This window comes from Phaethon lepturus, unplaced genomic scaffold (genome assembly GCF_000687285.1).
Source record: "Phaethon lepturus isolate BGI_N335 unplaced genomic scaffold, ASM68728v1 scaffold22163, whole genome shotgun sequence".
Lineage (NCBI taxonomy): Eukaryota > Metazoa > Chordata > Aves > Phaethontiformes > Phaethontidae > Phaethon > Phaethon lepturus.
The window spans coordinates 357-16,891 of NW_010530003.1; the positions used below are offsets into that span (position 1 = coordinate 357).

At 47.5% G+C, this 16,535-nt stretch overlaps 1 protein-coding gene across 1 annotated transcript; it reads right to left on the reverse strand.

Annotated features, from left to right (window-relative positions):
• Positions 1 to 3,973: 3,973 nt before the first annotated feature.
• On the reverse strand, positions 3,974 to 9,577 carry LOC104618512 (collagen alpha-1(XXVII) chain B-like; the record flags this gene model as incomplete). The annotated part of the gene is made up of 2 exons (XM_010284133.1): positions 3,974 to 4,642; positions 9,507 to 9,577. Coding segments are annotated over 2 exons (740 nt in total), but the record flags the coding sequence as incomplete, so codon positions are not given.
• Between the last annotated feature and the right edge of the window lie 6,958 nt (positions 9,578 to 16,535).

The following is a 16,535-nucleotide window of genomic DNA, read 5'->3' on the forward strand; positions in this document are numbered from 1 at the left end:
GAGGGCTACAGCCCCCTAAATCTCCCCATCAAACCTGCCGCGGGTAGAGACAAGCAAATGCCATCCCACCCGCCGAAGGAGTCAGAACATCCATCACACCACAGCCTCGCAAGGGCCTGAGGGCTTGGCACGCTGGCAACAAAATACTATTTTTCACGTATTATTTTTCTTTTGTGGGTGTCCAAGCTCCTTGCAGCCATGTCTTGGGGTCACGTCGCTCTGCAAGCTGAGCGAAGGCCCGTCTGGCCTCGCGCGGGGACGGGGGATCGGCGAGGCTCGGCAGCGGCGCTGCGGGCAGCCCTGGGGATGATTCAGAGGGACGTTCGCCAGCTGCTGAGTCAGGGCTGTGTTACTGACTTAGCACGATGTTCGGGTCTTCTTTTTGCTCTCCCCCCGCCCCCCCCGCCGCAAAAGAAATTTAGAGCAGAGATCCCAAATGCTTGTGGTTATTAATGGTTCCCAAGAAATTTTTCTTAAGACTGTATTATCCTCCCTCCTCTAGCCGCCCAGCAAACCCAACATTCCTGAAGAATTAATGCTCTGCCATTAGCCGCATGTGGGACGCAGGGTCTCCATTTCCTGTCGCGCAGCTCCGTGGTGGTCTCTCAGGGCGGATTAAGCCACAGAGGGTGCTGCCTTTGATCGCTGAGTGAACAGATCCTTTTAGCCCTTCGCTTGCACCCCTCTAGCTGGGCGGACACCTCCCTCAGCCATGGGGCTGGGATCTTCTGTACAGCGAGGATCGCACCACAGTTATTTTTGTAGCGCTGACAAAGCCAGGACTGCGGACACCACAGTGCCCGAGCCATCACCGCCTCACACCCTGGCTGTCAACCACATCCCAGTTTTGGGATGAAAGACAGGATCTTCTCCTCTTCAAGTGGAGAGCTGGATAGGCAGGGCGCTGCTTCTGCCCCGGAATCATTGCTAAGGTGGCCCCAACCCTCGCTGAAAAGGTAGAAGGCTGTTCCCCATACACACTTCTCTGCCCACTGACAGTCCTCTTGAAGAGACCGTGTGTGAGGCAACACAACCGGGAGAGCTAATTTATCATCTTGTCCTTCCAGCCGTGTGCCAGACTCCATGTATGATGTTCCCAGCCCACAACCTGCCCCGTCCGGGGAAGCGCTGGGCTGCGCTATCGCGCGGCAGAGCGGCAAGGTCTGTACTGACCTCATCAGAAACGTCTGCCCAGCACCACGAGGTCGGCGCCAGGTAATTACTCAAGCATGGAGCATTTATCAGCACTTGTTCTGAAACATGCTCATCTGGCCATAGAAGTGCTACATTAATTTCTCAACACGTCATCCCCATTCCAGTCTTTCCTCCTCTTTCTCTTCCCACGTCAGAGACAGCCGATGCAGTATGGTAGAGAGATCTCCGAGTGAGTCACAGAGCTATCAAGCGCCGCACGGCAGCCAGCTCCAGCCGAGCTGTAACCTTTCCCTCCCAAAGCGCCGACTTTGTTTCCAGCAGTCAAAGAGGATAAGGCCAGACACAGCCTCAAAATGTTCTCCTTTCCCTCAACTCAGGACTCCAGTTGTTCTCAGGATGGAAAAATCCTGCCATCTCTTCTCTCAGCCCTCCACAGCCTGAATCAGTTTCTTTGCTATGATTCACAAGCTGAGAGGGATTTTCCACTCCTGTTCAATAATAAGCTCTTGACACTGCAGGGAAAAGTGGGGACTTGGAGCTTGGTCACCCTCATGACATTTGCAGGGCAAGAAGGTGGAAAAGGCCAGGATTTCCCCGGGCTCAAAGCAGGCCACCCAGCTTTACCCCTTAGTACGTAATGTTTTTAGTCTTAGTAAGTAAGTAAGTAGTGTTTTAAGAGAAGTTCACAATTACTGAATTTCTCCTCTTGGAAATATGCCTGAAATGACTCTCTATGAAACCCAGAAGACTGCCCAAAGATAAAATTGCTGAAGCTCATTCCATCTACTCAGGGATTTAGCTAAACATCTCCAAGTACAAAGAGGACAACAGGGATGCTGCCTGGAGCAGCATCTTCACCTCTCCCAGAGGTGGAAACCTTGGAACAAAACACACCCCTCAGTGACTCCCCACCCAAATTACAAGGAGATAAATCACCGCACTGCTTTGAAATGGGACAGGAGGAAATGCAAGCCTTGAAGGTAAGCACCCATTAGCAAAACACCACCATTTCACTTTAGGTGTTACTTGCAACAAGGAGCAGCACATCTGCAGACACAAGTGCTGTTGATTGTGCTCCTTAAGCTAGTCTCAATATTTCCATTGTAAACCCTTCTTTCACTATTTTAAGAAGTCAGCTGTAAAAAATTGCTCTGGGCTGGAACTTGGCAACCAAAGACTCCATCTGGGAGAAACTTATTTTACATGTACAACCCCTCTCTCATATACACAATATAGCAAAATGCTTGGGTTGGAACACCAAATCCTCCTAAAAGTTGGCCAGTTTAAAGATCCTGTTTGCATTCTTGCATTTGAAAAAAAAAAAAAAAAGCTAGCAGATAATTAGTGTGGCCTGACTGCTTTTAGCATTACAAAATGTGTGTATACTTTTATGATGGCCAAGATATACACCCTGAGAGTGGTTATTGTGCATGGAATGCAGTAGTTAAATTTATAAAGGAAACTCTTTGCATGTTTTAAGTGCGGGCTATGAGAAAGAAAAAAAATTAATTTACACCATAAAAACAGAGAAAAGTTTGTTTAAAAAAATAAATCCTGAAGCAACCTCTGTACTTGCATTTGCTGAAACAGGGCACTTCTCTGGAAACGTGAAGTTTGGGTGCAAAACAAATTAATAACGAGTATTAAGAAATAGTTCATTTATGGCATGTTGTGGAGGCACCTGGGTTTTTTTTGGAAGGTGACCGGCAGTTCTGCCCTCTTAACCTTGAAAAAAAACAGGGGTCTGGAACAGACCCCCAACCTGGCCATCAAAATTTTAACCAGCAACTTGTAAGAAGGAAGGGGGGATCTTTTTTTTTTCCTTAAATTTACTATTAAGCAGCAACATTAACTGCAAAATTTAAGGGGCATCCACCATGACCAACCACTCAAGTTTACACTGAGATATATGCTAGAATTGTGATCATCAGAAATGTAATAGTGCTTGGCTGCTATTTCGAGCTGTCACACTCCGCTGTAGGTTACGGTCTGCCAACCACTTAGCGGATCTGTGGCTGGGAACAGCATTAAGAGCTTGCGCTTACCTGAGGTCCTCTCTCTCCTTTCAATCCTGGATATCCCAGTAAAAATGGAAACGGAGTGGGTCCGAGGGGGTCAAAGATTTGATAACCATCAGTCGCAGCCGGGGTTGTGAAGTTGAAGGCCTGTGCCCTGGCTCTGGAGACAGGACGGGCAGACCCCAGGGCTGGTTTGGTGTGCACCAGAGGGATGCTACTACGATCCACTTTCCCAGTGGGGGACGGCGTGTGTTTCTTTGGAACGGGCCCATTGCTTGGGTTCTGTGGGGTTTGCTTTAGGGTGACAAAGTGGATGTTGCTGGTTGTGTTGTCAGTCATCCTCCTCGTTGGCTTTACAGTACTGCGTGCTTCAGGAGGCTCGATGGTGGGTTTTTGGTTGATCATCTTTTTGGTCTCTTGCTTGGACTCCCTTCTGCTGGCTGTGGCAGGGCTCTGGCTTGTTGGTGGGGCCTTTTTGGCAGTGGGAAGGGGAGTTTTCTCCATGCGCGTGCTGAGAGTGGGCCGAGACACCCTGAAAGTTGACACCGTCCCCTGAGGGACCAAACGGGTGGGTGGCTGTGTTTCAGTACTCGATGGAACAGGAGATGGGGCCACTGTGACCTTTGTGGCTTTGGTTGTCAGTCTTAGCCGTGATGGTAGGGATGATACCAATGCGACGGTTGTTGCACCTGAACCCCGAGTTTTGAGGGGTGCAGTGACCCTGCCAAATTCCAAGGATGGGGCAGCAGTGGTCAGGTTTCTCAGACCCTGCAGCGAGGGCTCCATATGCTGTGGGGTACTCGGGAAGGCACCAGGATCCCGGGGCAGGAGGGGGATGAGGGGAGGCAGGTTCGGCCGGTAAGTATCTGCTTGCCTGCACTGTTTTTTCAGGTATTTACAGTAATGATGAGCTGCCTTGGCGGAAGGATAAATATCAAACTGGCAGATGGCTCCTTCAAACTGCACGGAGTGCTGGTTCATCTTCCCAAAGAGGAAAGATCCATGTGGATCCAACGCCTCGTCCTTTTTAAAATGCAAATCCGCATGTACTCTGCGCTTCCCACAAGAAGTAAATAAAGTGACTGTCTGGCCACGGATATCGATGGCCATATTGTGCCACTGGCCATCATGGACATTATAATCAAAATATACAGAGCGCTTGTGGCCCACATACACTATGATCTTCCCAGGCACAAACTGGACCCCCAGCTGCAGTTTTTTCTTTTTGCTCTTGACAGCAAAGAGAAAAGCATTGTTGATGCGGTGGGAGCAGAGGCTCAGCACTAGGAGCAGGTCAGTGCTGGAGCCCGCGGGGATGATGGTGCTGACCGGTGCTTCGACACGTGCGCGCTGAGTGAAGATGACCCCTGATTTGAAAGGAATGACTCCTTGAGGAACTGTACGTGATGAGGACCATCCGCTTGATGGCCTTTTCCCTGACAGGCCCAGTCTTTGAAGGACATCCACATCTGAAAGGAAAGCACAAAGAGGTGTTGGGCAACACAAGGTCTGGATGGGTATGGGTGGGTCAAGCCAGTCCATGCAAAACGGTGACAGGTTACAGGAAACCCCAACCATCCTCTCACACATATATGTTCAAATAATCAGAATGGAGAGCACCTAGCTCTTCTGCAGATAGCGTAAGGAGCAAGTGCATGCTCAACTTGGTCACCAGCAATTGCCAAAATGCATCAGCTCTGTGGTGCATCTGGCTAGCTGTCCCGTACCACCAGGGACCAGCTCCAGATGTTCTGGAGGGAGCTGACCTCACTACAAGGAAATTTCCCACTGAGCACCAATAGTCCACTTCTCTGGGATTTAATTCTGAGTACTGACCACACAGCTGGGAAGGAATTTGAACAACAGACTCAGCTGGGATTGCAAAATTTTATATCCCCAGAAGGCAAGGAACAGAACTTTCAAAGGGAGCGAAAGCCTTGTTATCTATTTCTCTCCAAATTAGTAAGAAGCAGCTTTTGATCTTTGAGATTCTGGAGAGTTTAGGGAAGCAAAGGTGCCTCCAGCATGAAAAAACTGCACCTAGATTTCACTGAATCGCTTAAGGTTCTCAACAGCAGTACTTTTTTTCCCAGCAGATCATCTTACAACCTTAAATGATTAAAATAAGTTGGAAGAACCAGACTGGGTTTGTGAAGATCCGAGAAATTGGTTATGGCTACCATTGAGCAGTAGAGGGAAGACTTGCCTCCAGCATTTATCAACCAGGAGCTAGGTGCCTTATTCAAGATGGGATGCGAGGGATTGATGTCCAGAGGCACCTAGCTTTCTCCACCAACTCCAGGAGAAGTCTGCAATGGACGCACAAGCAGAATTCTCTGGTTTCTGGCCTCGAGGTCTAACAGGAGTCACACACAGCTTGGAGTCCAAGGCAGATCAGCAGGCAACAGCAACACAAACTGGAGCCAGCTGGCAGCAGTCTCAGCTGAACTGCTTGACTGGGGAAGGTGCTGAGGTCTACATGAGAAAAGCTGCAAAGGTAAATGTGCCCTGACCTGAAAGAGGTGCTCATACACCCAAAAGCTTGTTCTCTTACTCCAGCTCAGCCATTTGGTCTAATAAAAGATGTTACCTCCATGGTATAGACAGATAAAGGTAAGGCTATAATAATTACCATGACATTACCGCTGTTGAAAATGAGTGAGGATAACTGTATCTCCTTCCCTCTTCTGGGCCCAAACGCGATTCCCATTACTCGATGACCAGCTAACTCTCGCATTTAAGTGCTCTTTGGGGAAGCTAGCCTGGGCTGTATAATCCAAATCCTGAATTCGCAAAGTAAGAATCTAACAATCAGAAATGTGGCAGTGCCAATCATGGCTGCATGTCAGCTAACACCATGGGACTGCAGCTTTCCTAGATTAAAGGAAAAGTAAATCAAAGGTTGTCCAAAGAAAAAAAGAGCTCCTTCTCTAAAGGGGCTTCGGAGTTTGGCCTCTTTCACCCTTAGCTATTATATATTCAGCACAACACCCAATATTTGGAGAACTGGCACTTAAAAGAAATTACCAGTGTTGGCCAGAAGGGTTGTAGACTCAAGCAGTCTGTGGCCGGTAATGTTGCTGGCCAGAAGGGAGGAGAATAACGAGAAAACCTCTGTTCCTTGACTTTGGCAAAAACCTTGGTCATTTTTGTATGTAAGAACAAGTCAATCAATATTTACTTTCTCTGAACTCAGCTTTATTCCCATCTCCCTTTTTTAAAGCAGCTTGACTCATTTTCTAGCAGAGACTACCCTGGAGAAGATGTGTCAGATGTGAAAGGGGATGGAAATTTTCCCACTCTATGCAGAGGGGATAATTTACTGCACAGTATGTGCAAACGACAATAACGGTACTTCTCCCATACTAAGAAATTCTTGGTCGCCCTCAGTTTTTCTGCCATATTGCCTAACGGGGCTGTTCCTCAGCACAGCAAAGGGAGAGCCTTCCCTTCTCTGCACTGAATGGAGGAATCACAGCAGTATCTTCATACTGGATAATCTCCAGAGCCCATGAAATATTAAAGGCCAAAGCCTGGCTTTAGCAAAGTCAAGTGGGACCCTTGCCACTTGATGCCACTTCAAAGGCATCAGGATTTAGCCCTAAGGAAATAAATTTACCACTTAAACTAGGAGCTAGACTCCAGCTTCCAATTTCTACATGTATTTTTAGGTTCTCCTCTAGAGACAGACAGTGGTGTGTCTCTAGTAGGCAGGGATGCTTTATACTCCAGGAGCTATTCATTTGGTAGCTGCTCGGAAAGCATAAGGATGTTTCCCTGCTCAGAGGATGCCGCTGCTGTTTGCAATGCCAATCCAACTGCCTCGCTAGCAACTGCATCCAACCGTGCTTCAGAAAAAGGAAAAAAGCACAACCCAACCACTCCTTTCCCTCAAAACCCACAAAGGTAGAGCCAAATTCTAGATGCCTACGCAAAACCCGATTAAAACAGACCTCATGCAGGACATGTATGTGGATTTTCCAGCACCAGGTCCAGGCACACAGCTCAGGACTCCTGTGCACCCAGCCCGTCTGCCTCTCCATCCCATGCTGACTGCCGTGAGCTGGTGGGGCATGTCCCCCGGGATGACGGGATGTCATCAACTAACGTAAAATGCAAGGTAATTTTGGCTTCCTTAAGTAGGTCCAAGTTTAGCAAAGCGTTTTTTCCCTTTCAAATTTTTTCCTCTGTAGATTTTTCCATCAAAACACATTATTTAAAAAACCATTCACTTCGCACTGCCTGGTCCCAGGTGCCTTGAAGCTGGTTGCAACATTCCTGTCGCAACATTTGAGCAACTGGGAAAAACTTTTCTAACAGACTCTGTGCACGAGATGAGATGCGCAGAGACTCCTGAACAATCACATGATCATCCCTGAAAGAGCGGATAAGGTGTTTTATTGCTCTCCTTCCCGTCTCTTTTTTCCCCTCCCCCTTTCCCCATGCAAAATCTTTATACGTAAAAGAAGCCAAAAGGCAGGAGAGAAAATACTTGCAGCTTCCTAGATTCCAGCAGCTGAGATGTGATGCCCACAGCTAAAACTGGGTTGAATAAATACCACATTTCCAAAAGTTACTGCCCAGACCCTTAGTCTGTGCACATCAGATGAGCTCACTAACCTCACGATCTTTTTGACTTGTACTGCTTATGGAAAAACCACCCTCTCTGTTCCCTGATTTTCCAGTGTGCTGGAAGACTCCTAAGCCTTAATATCAAAAGCCCAGGGCATTAGCTTAATTCCATCCTCACAGAGATCTATGAACAAGCTCTTACTGCTTTTGTCAATCTGATGTTTGAAAATCCTGAGTGATAATACGGTCTCAAGTCACCAATGTTTCCTTACGGCCTTTGCTTCCTTGGAAGTTTTTGCTTGCTGGTACCCAGAAGAAGAGCCTGTCTCTGACCGTGGGGAAACCAAGAAAGATTTTTTTTTTTTTTAATTCCTTTACCACAGAGAAAGTATCTCAGAGGGGAGTTATCTTCCACACTAAGGTAGATATGTAAGAGCGAAGTGAAAGAGATTTATTTAGATTAAGGGTAATAAAAGACATGGCACCATCCTATAATTATTATGGGAGTAAAATGATGGATAGAGATGAATCTAAACAGCATATTAAAATTGGCTTGAAAAAAAGAGATGCCAAGACACAGTATTTGTTCTGCCTCTTTATGAGCTGACATAAAACATGCTCTGAAACTTGCTTGACTAAGTAATTCAGCCAGATGTTCACCTCTTTTGCACTGAAGCAGAATTTGGAAAATATTACATTTTTAAAAATTGCTGATGGTAGGGATGTATTTTTTTAATCCCCCACTCCTGTAGAAACTGCTCCATGGGCTGGCTTACAGCTGAGCGTTGACCAACCTTCTATTTTTCCTTCATGTTTTGGAGACTGAGAGGAGAGCCCTGGAGCCTGCTAGTCCACTTATTGTTGTCTACTGATTGCAGAGGAAGCTCTTCACTTCCAGCATACATCCGTGTAAAGCATCCATGCAGGAGAGGTGTTGCTATTTTAAGAGGAGATGGCTCCTTCACAAACAGATAGTGGGAGCTGAGCATCTCTGCAACATCAACTGGAAAGTACAAATGTATTTTTGTTTTTGTTGTCTCTGAAGATTTACCTCTCCTCTTGTGGGATCATTGATTATTGTATCCCAACCGTTTGTCCTGTCCCCAGCAGCACTAGGGAAGGGGTGCCTGGAGAAGGGATGTGAAGACAGGGTGAAGGTGTATGATCACTCCCCTATAAAATACTTCCCCTCCCCTATAGAATACTTCCCCTACAGCACAGGGACTGAGCCAGACATAGTCATTCTACTATCAACCATCCCCGTGGGATTTTTCTTCCTTAAATTTGCTTTTTATTTTAGAACTCACATCACTTCTGTATGGACAACATCCTATGTGCCTGCACAGGCATGGTCGGGCTGCATTCAAGTCAAGGAAAAACCCATCTGCCAGAGACACTTAATTCCTTAATGCCCCAGCCTCAAGGGGCACTTTCTAAAAGCAGTTAAGTACTAGCACGTGCAGCTACACGCCAGTGATGTTTTAGACACAAAGTGCTTCATTCCCACCAGTTCCACCAAACAGGCACTTCTGGAAAGTCCTGTAGGGCACATAATCACCTGTAAAAAGCTGGTTCTTTTGCCAGCTGTTAACTGCATCATCTATATCATCCGTACTGCAATAATCTGCAGTAAATGCATTTAATTGTGTGCACTAGGCTCACACATTATTAAATGATAGTCCTAAACTGATACCAAAACACTTGGCTTTTACTTTGGTTGAAAGGAGAGAGGAGAAAAAAGGAAGAAAAAGTGTAATTTACCTTCAGAACTTCCCTGTGTGAATCCCAGCAACCACGTAAAACATAACACAGTCCAGAGAAAGCAGAATCCCCTGAAATTGGAAGAGAAGAAAAAATAATGAGTTTCTCCAACATTAGTAACAAAAACTAGCCCTCCGGGTTAAGGGCCTTCTCCTTGATCACAGGTCTAACAGTCAGTGGCAGCGTCCGCACGTCTCTGGGAAACGGAGCACAGGTGCTCAGCAGAACACTGCTTGCTTCCAACTGAAATTTCGTTTTGCTACTTTAAAGTCATCTAAAGCCCACTCAGTTCAGTGGAAGGTTTTCCCACTGGTATTAGGGGCTGATCAAGCCTTGAACAAGGACCAGAGCAGTGTTTTGTGATGCAGTGTCATGACTCCCTTCGCTACAGCTACACTCGGTGGCACTTGCCCCATCTAGAACGGAACATCAGAAATGCAAGAGGATGGAGAAGTAATTCAAAATTGGAAGGTCAAAAGACATGCCAGGAGGGCATGTGCATGTCTGTAAGGACACGGGTAGGAAACGGGCTGACATGCAGCGACATGTCAACTGCCTCTGCATTTCAGCAAACTGATTCCAAGTCCTATTGCTTTACCACATGCTCAAAAATATTCTAAATGTACAAAATCCTACATGGATTTATTTTTCTTTTTACACCCAGACGCAAAGATGGGGGACAGCTTCCAGGACACTCAGCACCCTGTGCTGCTGCCATGACTTTCTCATTAGGTTGGTATGGCAGGAAATTTTAGAAAGCGAGACTCCCAAACACTGTGCTCTCGCAGACCCTTTCACGCCTGAGAGGCAGTTAGACAAACCTTTCAGTTAGCTAAACTAAGCCTTGAAGTGCCAGCAGAGAGGAAGACTTTTACCAGAAAGGTAGCTGAAGCTCCCCCTGCCCCCACCAACTTCCTTGATTTGTAGCCAAGTAACGAACATAGGAAACTCCTTGGTTAAGCTCACTTAAAACTGTCAGTGGAAAGTCTGAAGATTGAATTCCCTCCTCTTCTAGAGATGATAACTAACAGCTTGATCAGCAAGGGCTGCTGGAGGAGCAGAGACAAAAATGTAAACTACAGAAAGTCCTCAGCCAGAAGAAAGCAGTGTGGGACATCCACAGGTTGTTCTTTGTGTCAGCCAAGCCAGTGCGAACACTGGGATATGCACAGCAATGCCAAAGCGCAGCTTGCTCCTCTCTTCAGATCTGGCAAAGACAAATCATTTATCAAGTGGGATTAGAGACCACTCTTCTCCTGCTGTCAAGTCTCAGCTTTAGCACAAGAAAACATCCTCCGAGACAATGTATTAGCCTGGGCCAGATCCTCATCTAGTGCAGAAGACCGCTTCTAAGCGCCAAAATGAAGCCACAGTGATTTACACAGCAGTGAGGAAACCTGGCCTTGAATGTAAAAATCCATGCAGGAATCCAGCCACTAACGAATATTTTAAGGCTTGAAGGGACAAAATGCTGGAGCAGCCCTACATCAGCTGGGAAACAAATGAGATGGACCACATCATTCTTTGCTGTTTCCATTATCCTGACACTGGGCTGCATATTTCAGGAGCTCTGGGGCTGCTTTAGGTTATGCATGAAGGAACAACAGCTTGGAATAGCCAAATCATGGTATTCTTTCGCCATGTCCTATAGGCAGCCGCACGCTAGTCAGGAAACCCCCACTGTGCTCATGAGATCTCCAGCTGGGGAGGCTTGGTTGTTTTCTGCCTACTTCATCCCATGGGACACGGCAGTCAGGCTGAAGACACTGCTGAGTCCAAGGAGAGCTATTGTCCCTGTTCATTCAGGGGATATAGGAAGGCAAGGAGAATAGGATGATTCTTCAGGGCCACCTCTAGCAGAAGTCTTTTTATGACTTAAAACAGGCTAAAATGCACTTTGAAGACCTGCATTTCTGTGCTCACCTCCAAAGGAACGATGGAGCTTTAAGATGCAGACACAACTCCATGTGTGCACACAGCAAAGACCTTGCTGGGTATCATCAACTGGGTTTGACTGTCTGATGAGAGCATGGGAAGACGAGGGGAAGGGGGTGACCAACATGACACAAACTCCAAGGGCAACAGGAGTCCCAAGCATTAAGAACACCTTTTCTCTGGTGAGGATCAGATTTGTACAGCTATGTACAAACACTGATGCACACAACACACCTAACTGAAGTCCAGCTCTTTTTTGGAGGGGTACCTTTACAACCTAAATTTGCTTCCAAAATCCCCATTGACCAACACAGTGAGGGGAACAAGCCTTAGGGGAAAATCCAGCACGTAATTTCATTCCAGTGACACTGACGGGGCTATAAAGGAGACGAATGCACGGCGTGGGATCCAGCTGGCCTCAGCCCTGCTCCTGGACCCCTCACACAGCCAGTACCGTAAGAGTCGAGAGCAGGGCCGAGTGCCAAAACACTGAAGGAAAACAATTTGGCAAAATTTACCAACTTAATGGAAAAAGCAAAAGCAGCTTCCAAATGGCAGACCTGTGACTGATGGGGCTGTTAATTATTGCAGAATTTTATAATGCAGGCTCTTTTTCCATTACAACTGTGTAGCGACAGGATTGCATAAGCAGCTTGAGTAGCAATAGTAAAGGAAGATTTTTCTCCTTATATAGAGCTATCAAGCCCACCTTGCCTTTATCTCAACTTCTTCCCACAACCAGTGATTTCCACAGGGACTCTATCAAGAGCTACCCATTAAAGGCATTTATTTCTTTTATTGCACAGGGCCTATGAATACAAGAATGAGGACCCACCGCTACAGTCACTGGGTGAAGGACTGCCCCCAAATACCTACGGATGTAAGCTCAGGTGAACCCTAAAAGTTTTCTAGCGGAGACAAACTCCCTTTATAGCAAACTGAAGCTACTGACTACAGCTTAATTTTGCTTCGCTGCTTTTTGTGGACTCCTGTGATCAGCCCATGGGAACTAACCAGTGCCGGAAGCGCGATGCAAGAAATAGCAGAGAGGGACAGAGAAGCACAAAGACTAACAAAGGTAACACTTCTCAGCCTTGGTGGGGGTTTTAGCATCTTCCCAGAGAGGATCACGTGCGTGCAGGTAGCAGCCAAGAATAAACATCCTGCGGAGTTCCTACAAGAAGCACCGCTTCTGCTGGGGCTCCAGGACAGGCAGGAGGTCCCTGCACATGGTGGTATGCACCAATCTGGAGACCTGATGAAATCACGACTGCTAATTAGCATACAGGCAAACCCGGGCAAAACGGTGCCCTGGGTTTTCAACTTCCAGACTCATTTGCTGTCTTCTTAATGAGCATTCAAAAAGCAGACTTCTGCGAGAGGCAATCTGGGGCTCCGGGGCTAAAGAAGAGTTATCACCTCTGCAGGTGGCTTGTGCACAGCGTGTCTGGCTGCTAGCCCCGGTAAAGTCATGTTCAGGGTGGCAACCTCAAGAGCAAAGGTAAAAGGAAAAATCCTGTTGAACACGTCAGCTCTTACCTGACAACCACTGGCTTCCGTAGCAGAGGAATAGAGCACTACACTGAACTAAAGACAATAGTAAGACAACAGCCTCTAGGGTAGAGTTGACCAGGAATTATCCTCAAAAAAGTGCAAGTTTGACAAAGCTGAAGCAATCTGTAAAACAGCTGTGACCAGATAATTCTCCGCAATTTCTGAAATAGGTTGGAACAATTTTAGCTTTTTTTAATTAAAAAATTTACCCCACCTTAGAAAAAAAGTCCAAATGATTTTGACATCTTGTTTGCTTAGATGATGGGTCAAAACTGAAGAAAAGCAGTATTTCATTTTTAATTTTGTTTTCTCCCTCATTTACAGTGGGGAAATGTCTTTGAAATTGCAAACATTCTTGCAGGGCGGAAAAATGATTCTCACACCTCCCCCTCCATTCAGGTGCATTTTTGTTTCTGTCCAAAAGACCAGAAAGCCAGCTGGATGTTGAAAATTGCTTTTCAAGAAAGGCAAATCTACGGTTCTAGCTGTAGGTCTATGTTGCTTAAGATCCTCTGCACATGACTGGAGGTGGTATTTTGTAAGACTCCCAAGCAGTTTTGGTAGTCAACAGGAAACAAAAATCACAACCTACATACTGAGGCTTTAAATTGCATCATGGCATCAATTCCACTCCCAGCTTCCCAGCTTTTTGGGGTAGAAATCTTATTTTTTACTAATACCATCCTTTGCAGAGCAGACTTCTGCTCTCTTTTCAGGGCTTCTGGAAACTATGGTGTTTCTCCTCTCGCCCTCAGCTTCTGGAGAGAGCGATGGGAACGTATGATTATGTAGATGTCCCCGTATAGACCCCGCATAGTCCTTTGCTGGCCCTTTTCTGCAGTATCAACCAGCTATTGGCGTACACCTCCAGCCAAAGATTTTTGTCTGATACACACAGGCACTGTTGCAAAACTCAGCATGCTAAGGGGAGAGTTTCTGAGATGACCAAAATGGTATTCGTTTTTAAGCCCCATTCAGCACCTACATTTTTAAGAAAAAGCAGAAAGCAGATATGGCCCAGACAGATACATTTCCATAGTCATTTTAAAATACTGAGAAACCTAAGAGTGATCTAGAAACTGTCAATATTAAGTGGGGAAAAATGAAATTCAGTATTCCTCTAAGGTTTTAATGTTCAAAAAAAGCTCCCCAAAATATCATCCAAGTACACAAAATGTCCAGAATCCAACCCACTGCTTCCAGGCACATGTTTATCAAAAGAGATTTTTAGATGACAACTAAAAATTCATTGCACGTGCAGCCGTACAGGGAAAGGATGAAGAAGTGGGATGTCAGGGCGGCTGCCTGAGCTTTAACAGCACCCTGAGCACGCTCCAAAGTGGAGGGTTTCAAAGACTGTCCCACCATTATTACTGAAGACTCCAGTAGCCCAGACGGACGGGAAACTCCCTAGGCCAGACTCCAACCCATCCTTGGGGTGATGCTGAACAGGAAAGTCTCAGTTCCTCCACCCTGCCCCAGAGTTTGGAACGTGTGTGCAAACCCAGAAATTCCCAGGGAATTCTGGCACCATTTCTGCCAAATCTGATCTTAATTCAGGACAAAAATGCCCTTAGTGCTGTGCCTGTAGAGGTTTATCTCAGGGTTTTGGCAACTGTGATCCAGAAAAAGCTGCTGCTTCCTTCGGAGGAGGCCCCTGGTAGCCGAAGAGCGACCCACGGGGGCTGATGGAAGGGAGGAATCGTATGCCCAAACGAGAGGGACCTCAGCTCCTGGCAATGGTACAGCAGCAGGTCTCAAGTGCTGCCAAGAAGCTTTGCTCTCCCAAAAGCCTGCGTTATCAGCCAGGCACGAGGAGGGGTCTGGATGCATGAAGGCCTGGTATTTGCTCCCCCAGCACCTATAGCTCCTCTTAGGCTGTCTCCAGGAGGCAAAATGCAGACCTGCAGCACACAGGGCATGGAGATGAAACATCAGTGTGGCAAATCCTCCCTCCCGCCGATGAGGTGCCCCTTGCTCTTTCACGGGTTTATGCTGATATCTGCAGACGGAGGGCTGGTGGGTCCCAAACTGCTCGCTCTTGTCCTCCTAATTGGGAACTAGAGCTTGTGTACTCACTGCACTGAGCTGGCCCAGAGCTAACCAGCTCCTCTGAGCTGGCAACAACCCGCTCCTTCACCTGCCGGATGCACAAGTGACTCAAACACCCTCCTAGATACCTCCTGGCAACTTCCCTCCCAGATACCTCCCGGCAACTTCCTACAACGGGGGACCTTCCCTGACAAGCCGTTACTCCGTCTCCTCTTTGCTCACCACTCCTGTCCGTCTGGGTTATTGACTTTGCCGCTGTGCGAAGCGACAACACTCACTACTGGCCCTTGCCTTTGTGTTCTCAGTTAGTAACTGGAGCCCTCGACAAACAGAAGCGCTAAGCGTGATCTGTCATCTAACTCCTTTTTTGTCCTTCCAACAAATGCCTTTGCATTCCTTCATTTTGTGAATGGGGTTTGGCAGAGCCGTATAGAATTCCCCATTGTTTCCATTTGCACTTCAGTAAGTGTCCATCATTTCTACTTGCCCCCAACAAATTGGCGGAAGAAAAAAAACCCCACGTGCTCTGTGTCTGTCCCTGGTCAGAGATTTCCTACAGCCCCCTCACCACAGGACCTGGGCGTCCCCTGGTCAATAGAGTAACCTCCATAAACACTGTTTTCAAGCAGGGCAGATTTTATTATACAAATTAATTTGTCCCCAAATCACCTGCCCGGCTCGTATGCAAGGCTCTTTTCCTCTTAAACAGGAGCCGTTGCCTTCCTCCAGCCCTTTCAGGCCTTCCTAGGGGCTGACCCACCTTGGTGGTGCCAGGCGGGTGCTACACCGCCCTGCGCACAGCTTTCGCATCCAGCACACGGGCCAGGCAGCCCCCGAGCAGCATTACACCGACAACCCAGGGCTGGGACAGCAAGCAGGCACCATCGGAGGCCTCCAGGAGCATTGCACAAGCCTCCTCCGTGGCCAGCACGCGGCCCTGGGGCTGGAAGGGGCCAAGGTGGCCACCACGACAGCTGAAAAGCACAAGTGCTATGGTCTGGACATGCGCTCAATGCATAGCTGAGTGCAAAACCTTCTTCTGTGGTTTAGTGAGCCTGTGCACTAAAAATGCATCAACAGAAACGTTCAAGAGGGGCATTTTAAGCTTGCAGAGCCTGTAAAACTTCGTGTTCTTCTGTTTTACAAGCTTTGGCTGCTTGAGCCAGGACAAGGCTTCAGAACACTCTGCAACTGCTTCTCCTTCCCGGGTGAGCCAGCCCTCCCACTCCCATCCATGGGTCCCCTGCATGCCTGGCAGCTCCCCAGCCACCAGCCCTGCTCCAGGGAATGCTGCAGGAGTCCTGGGACACGCGCAGACCCCGGTGCCACGTGGGAATGCACCAGAAGGTTCCCATTACGAGCTGCCTTCAGGCAGCGCAACACACACCCACCCGAGGAAGGCTCAGCAGCACAAGGGTGGCCTGGCAAGCACAGGCACAAGCCAGCTCTGGGTTCAGAGGACCCTCTCCAGGACTAATGGCCTCAGCA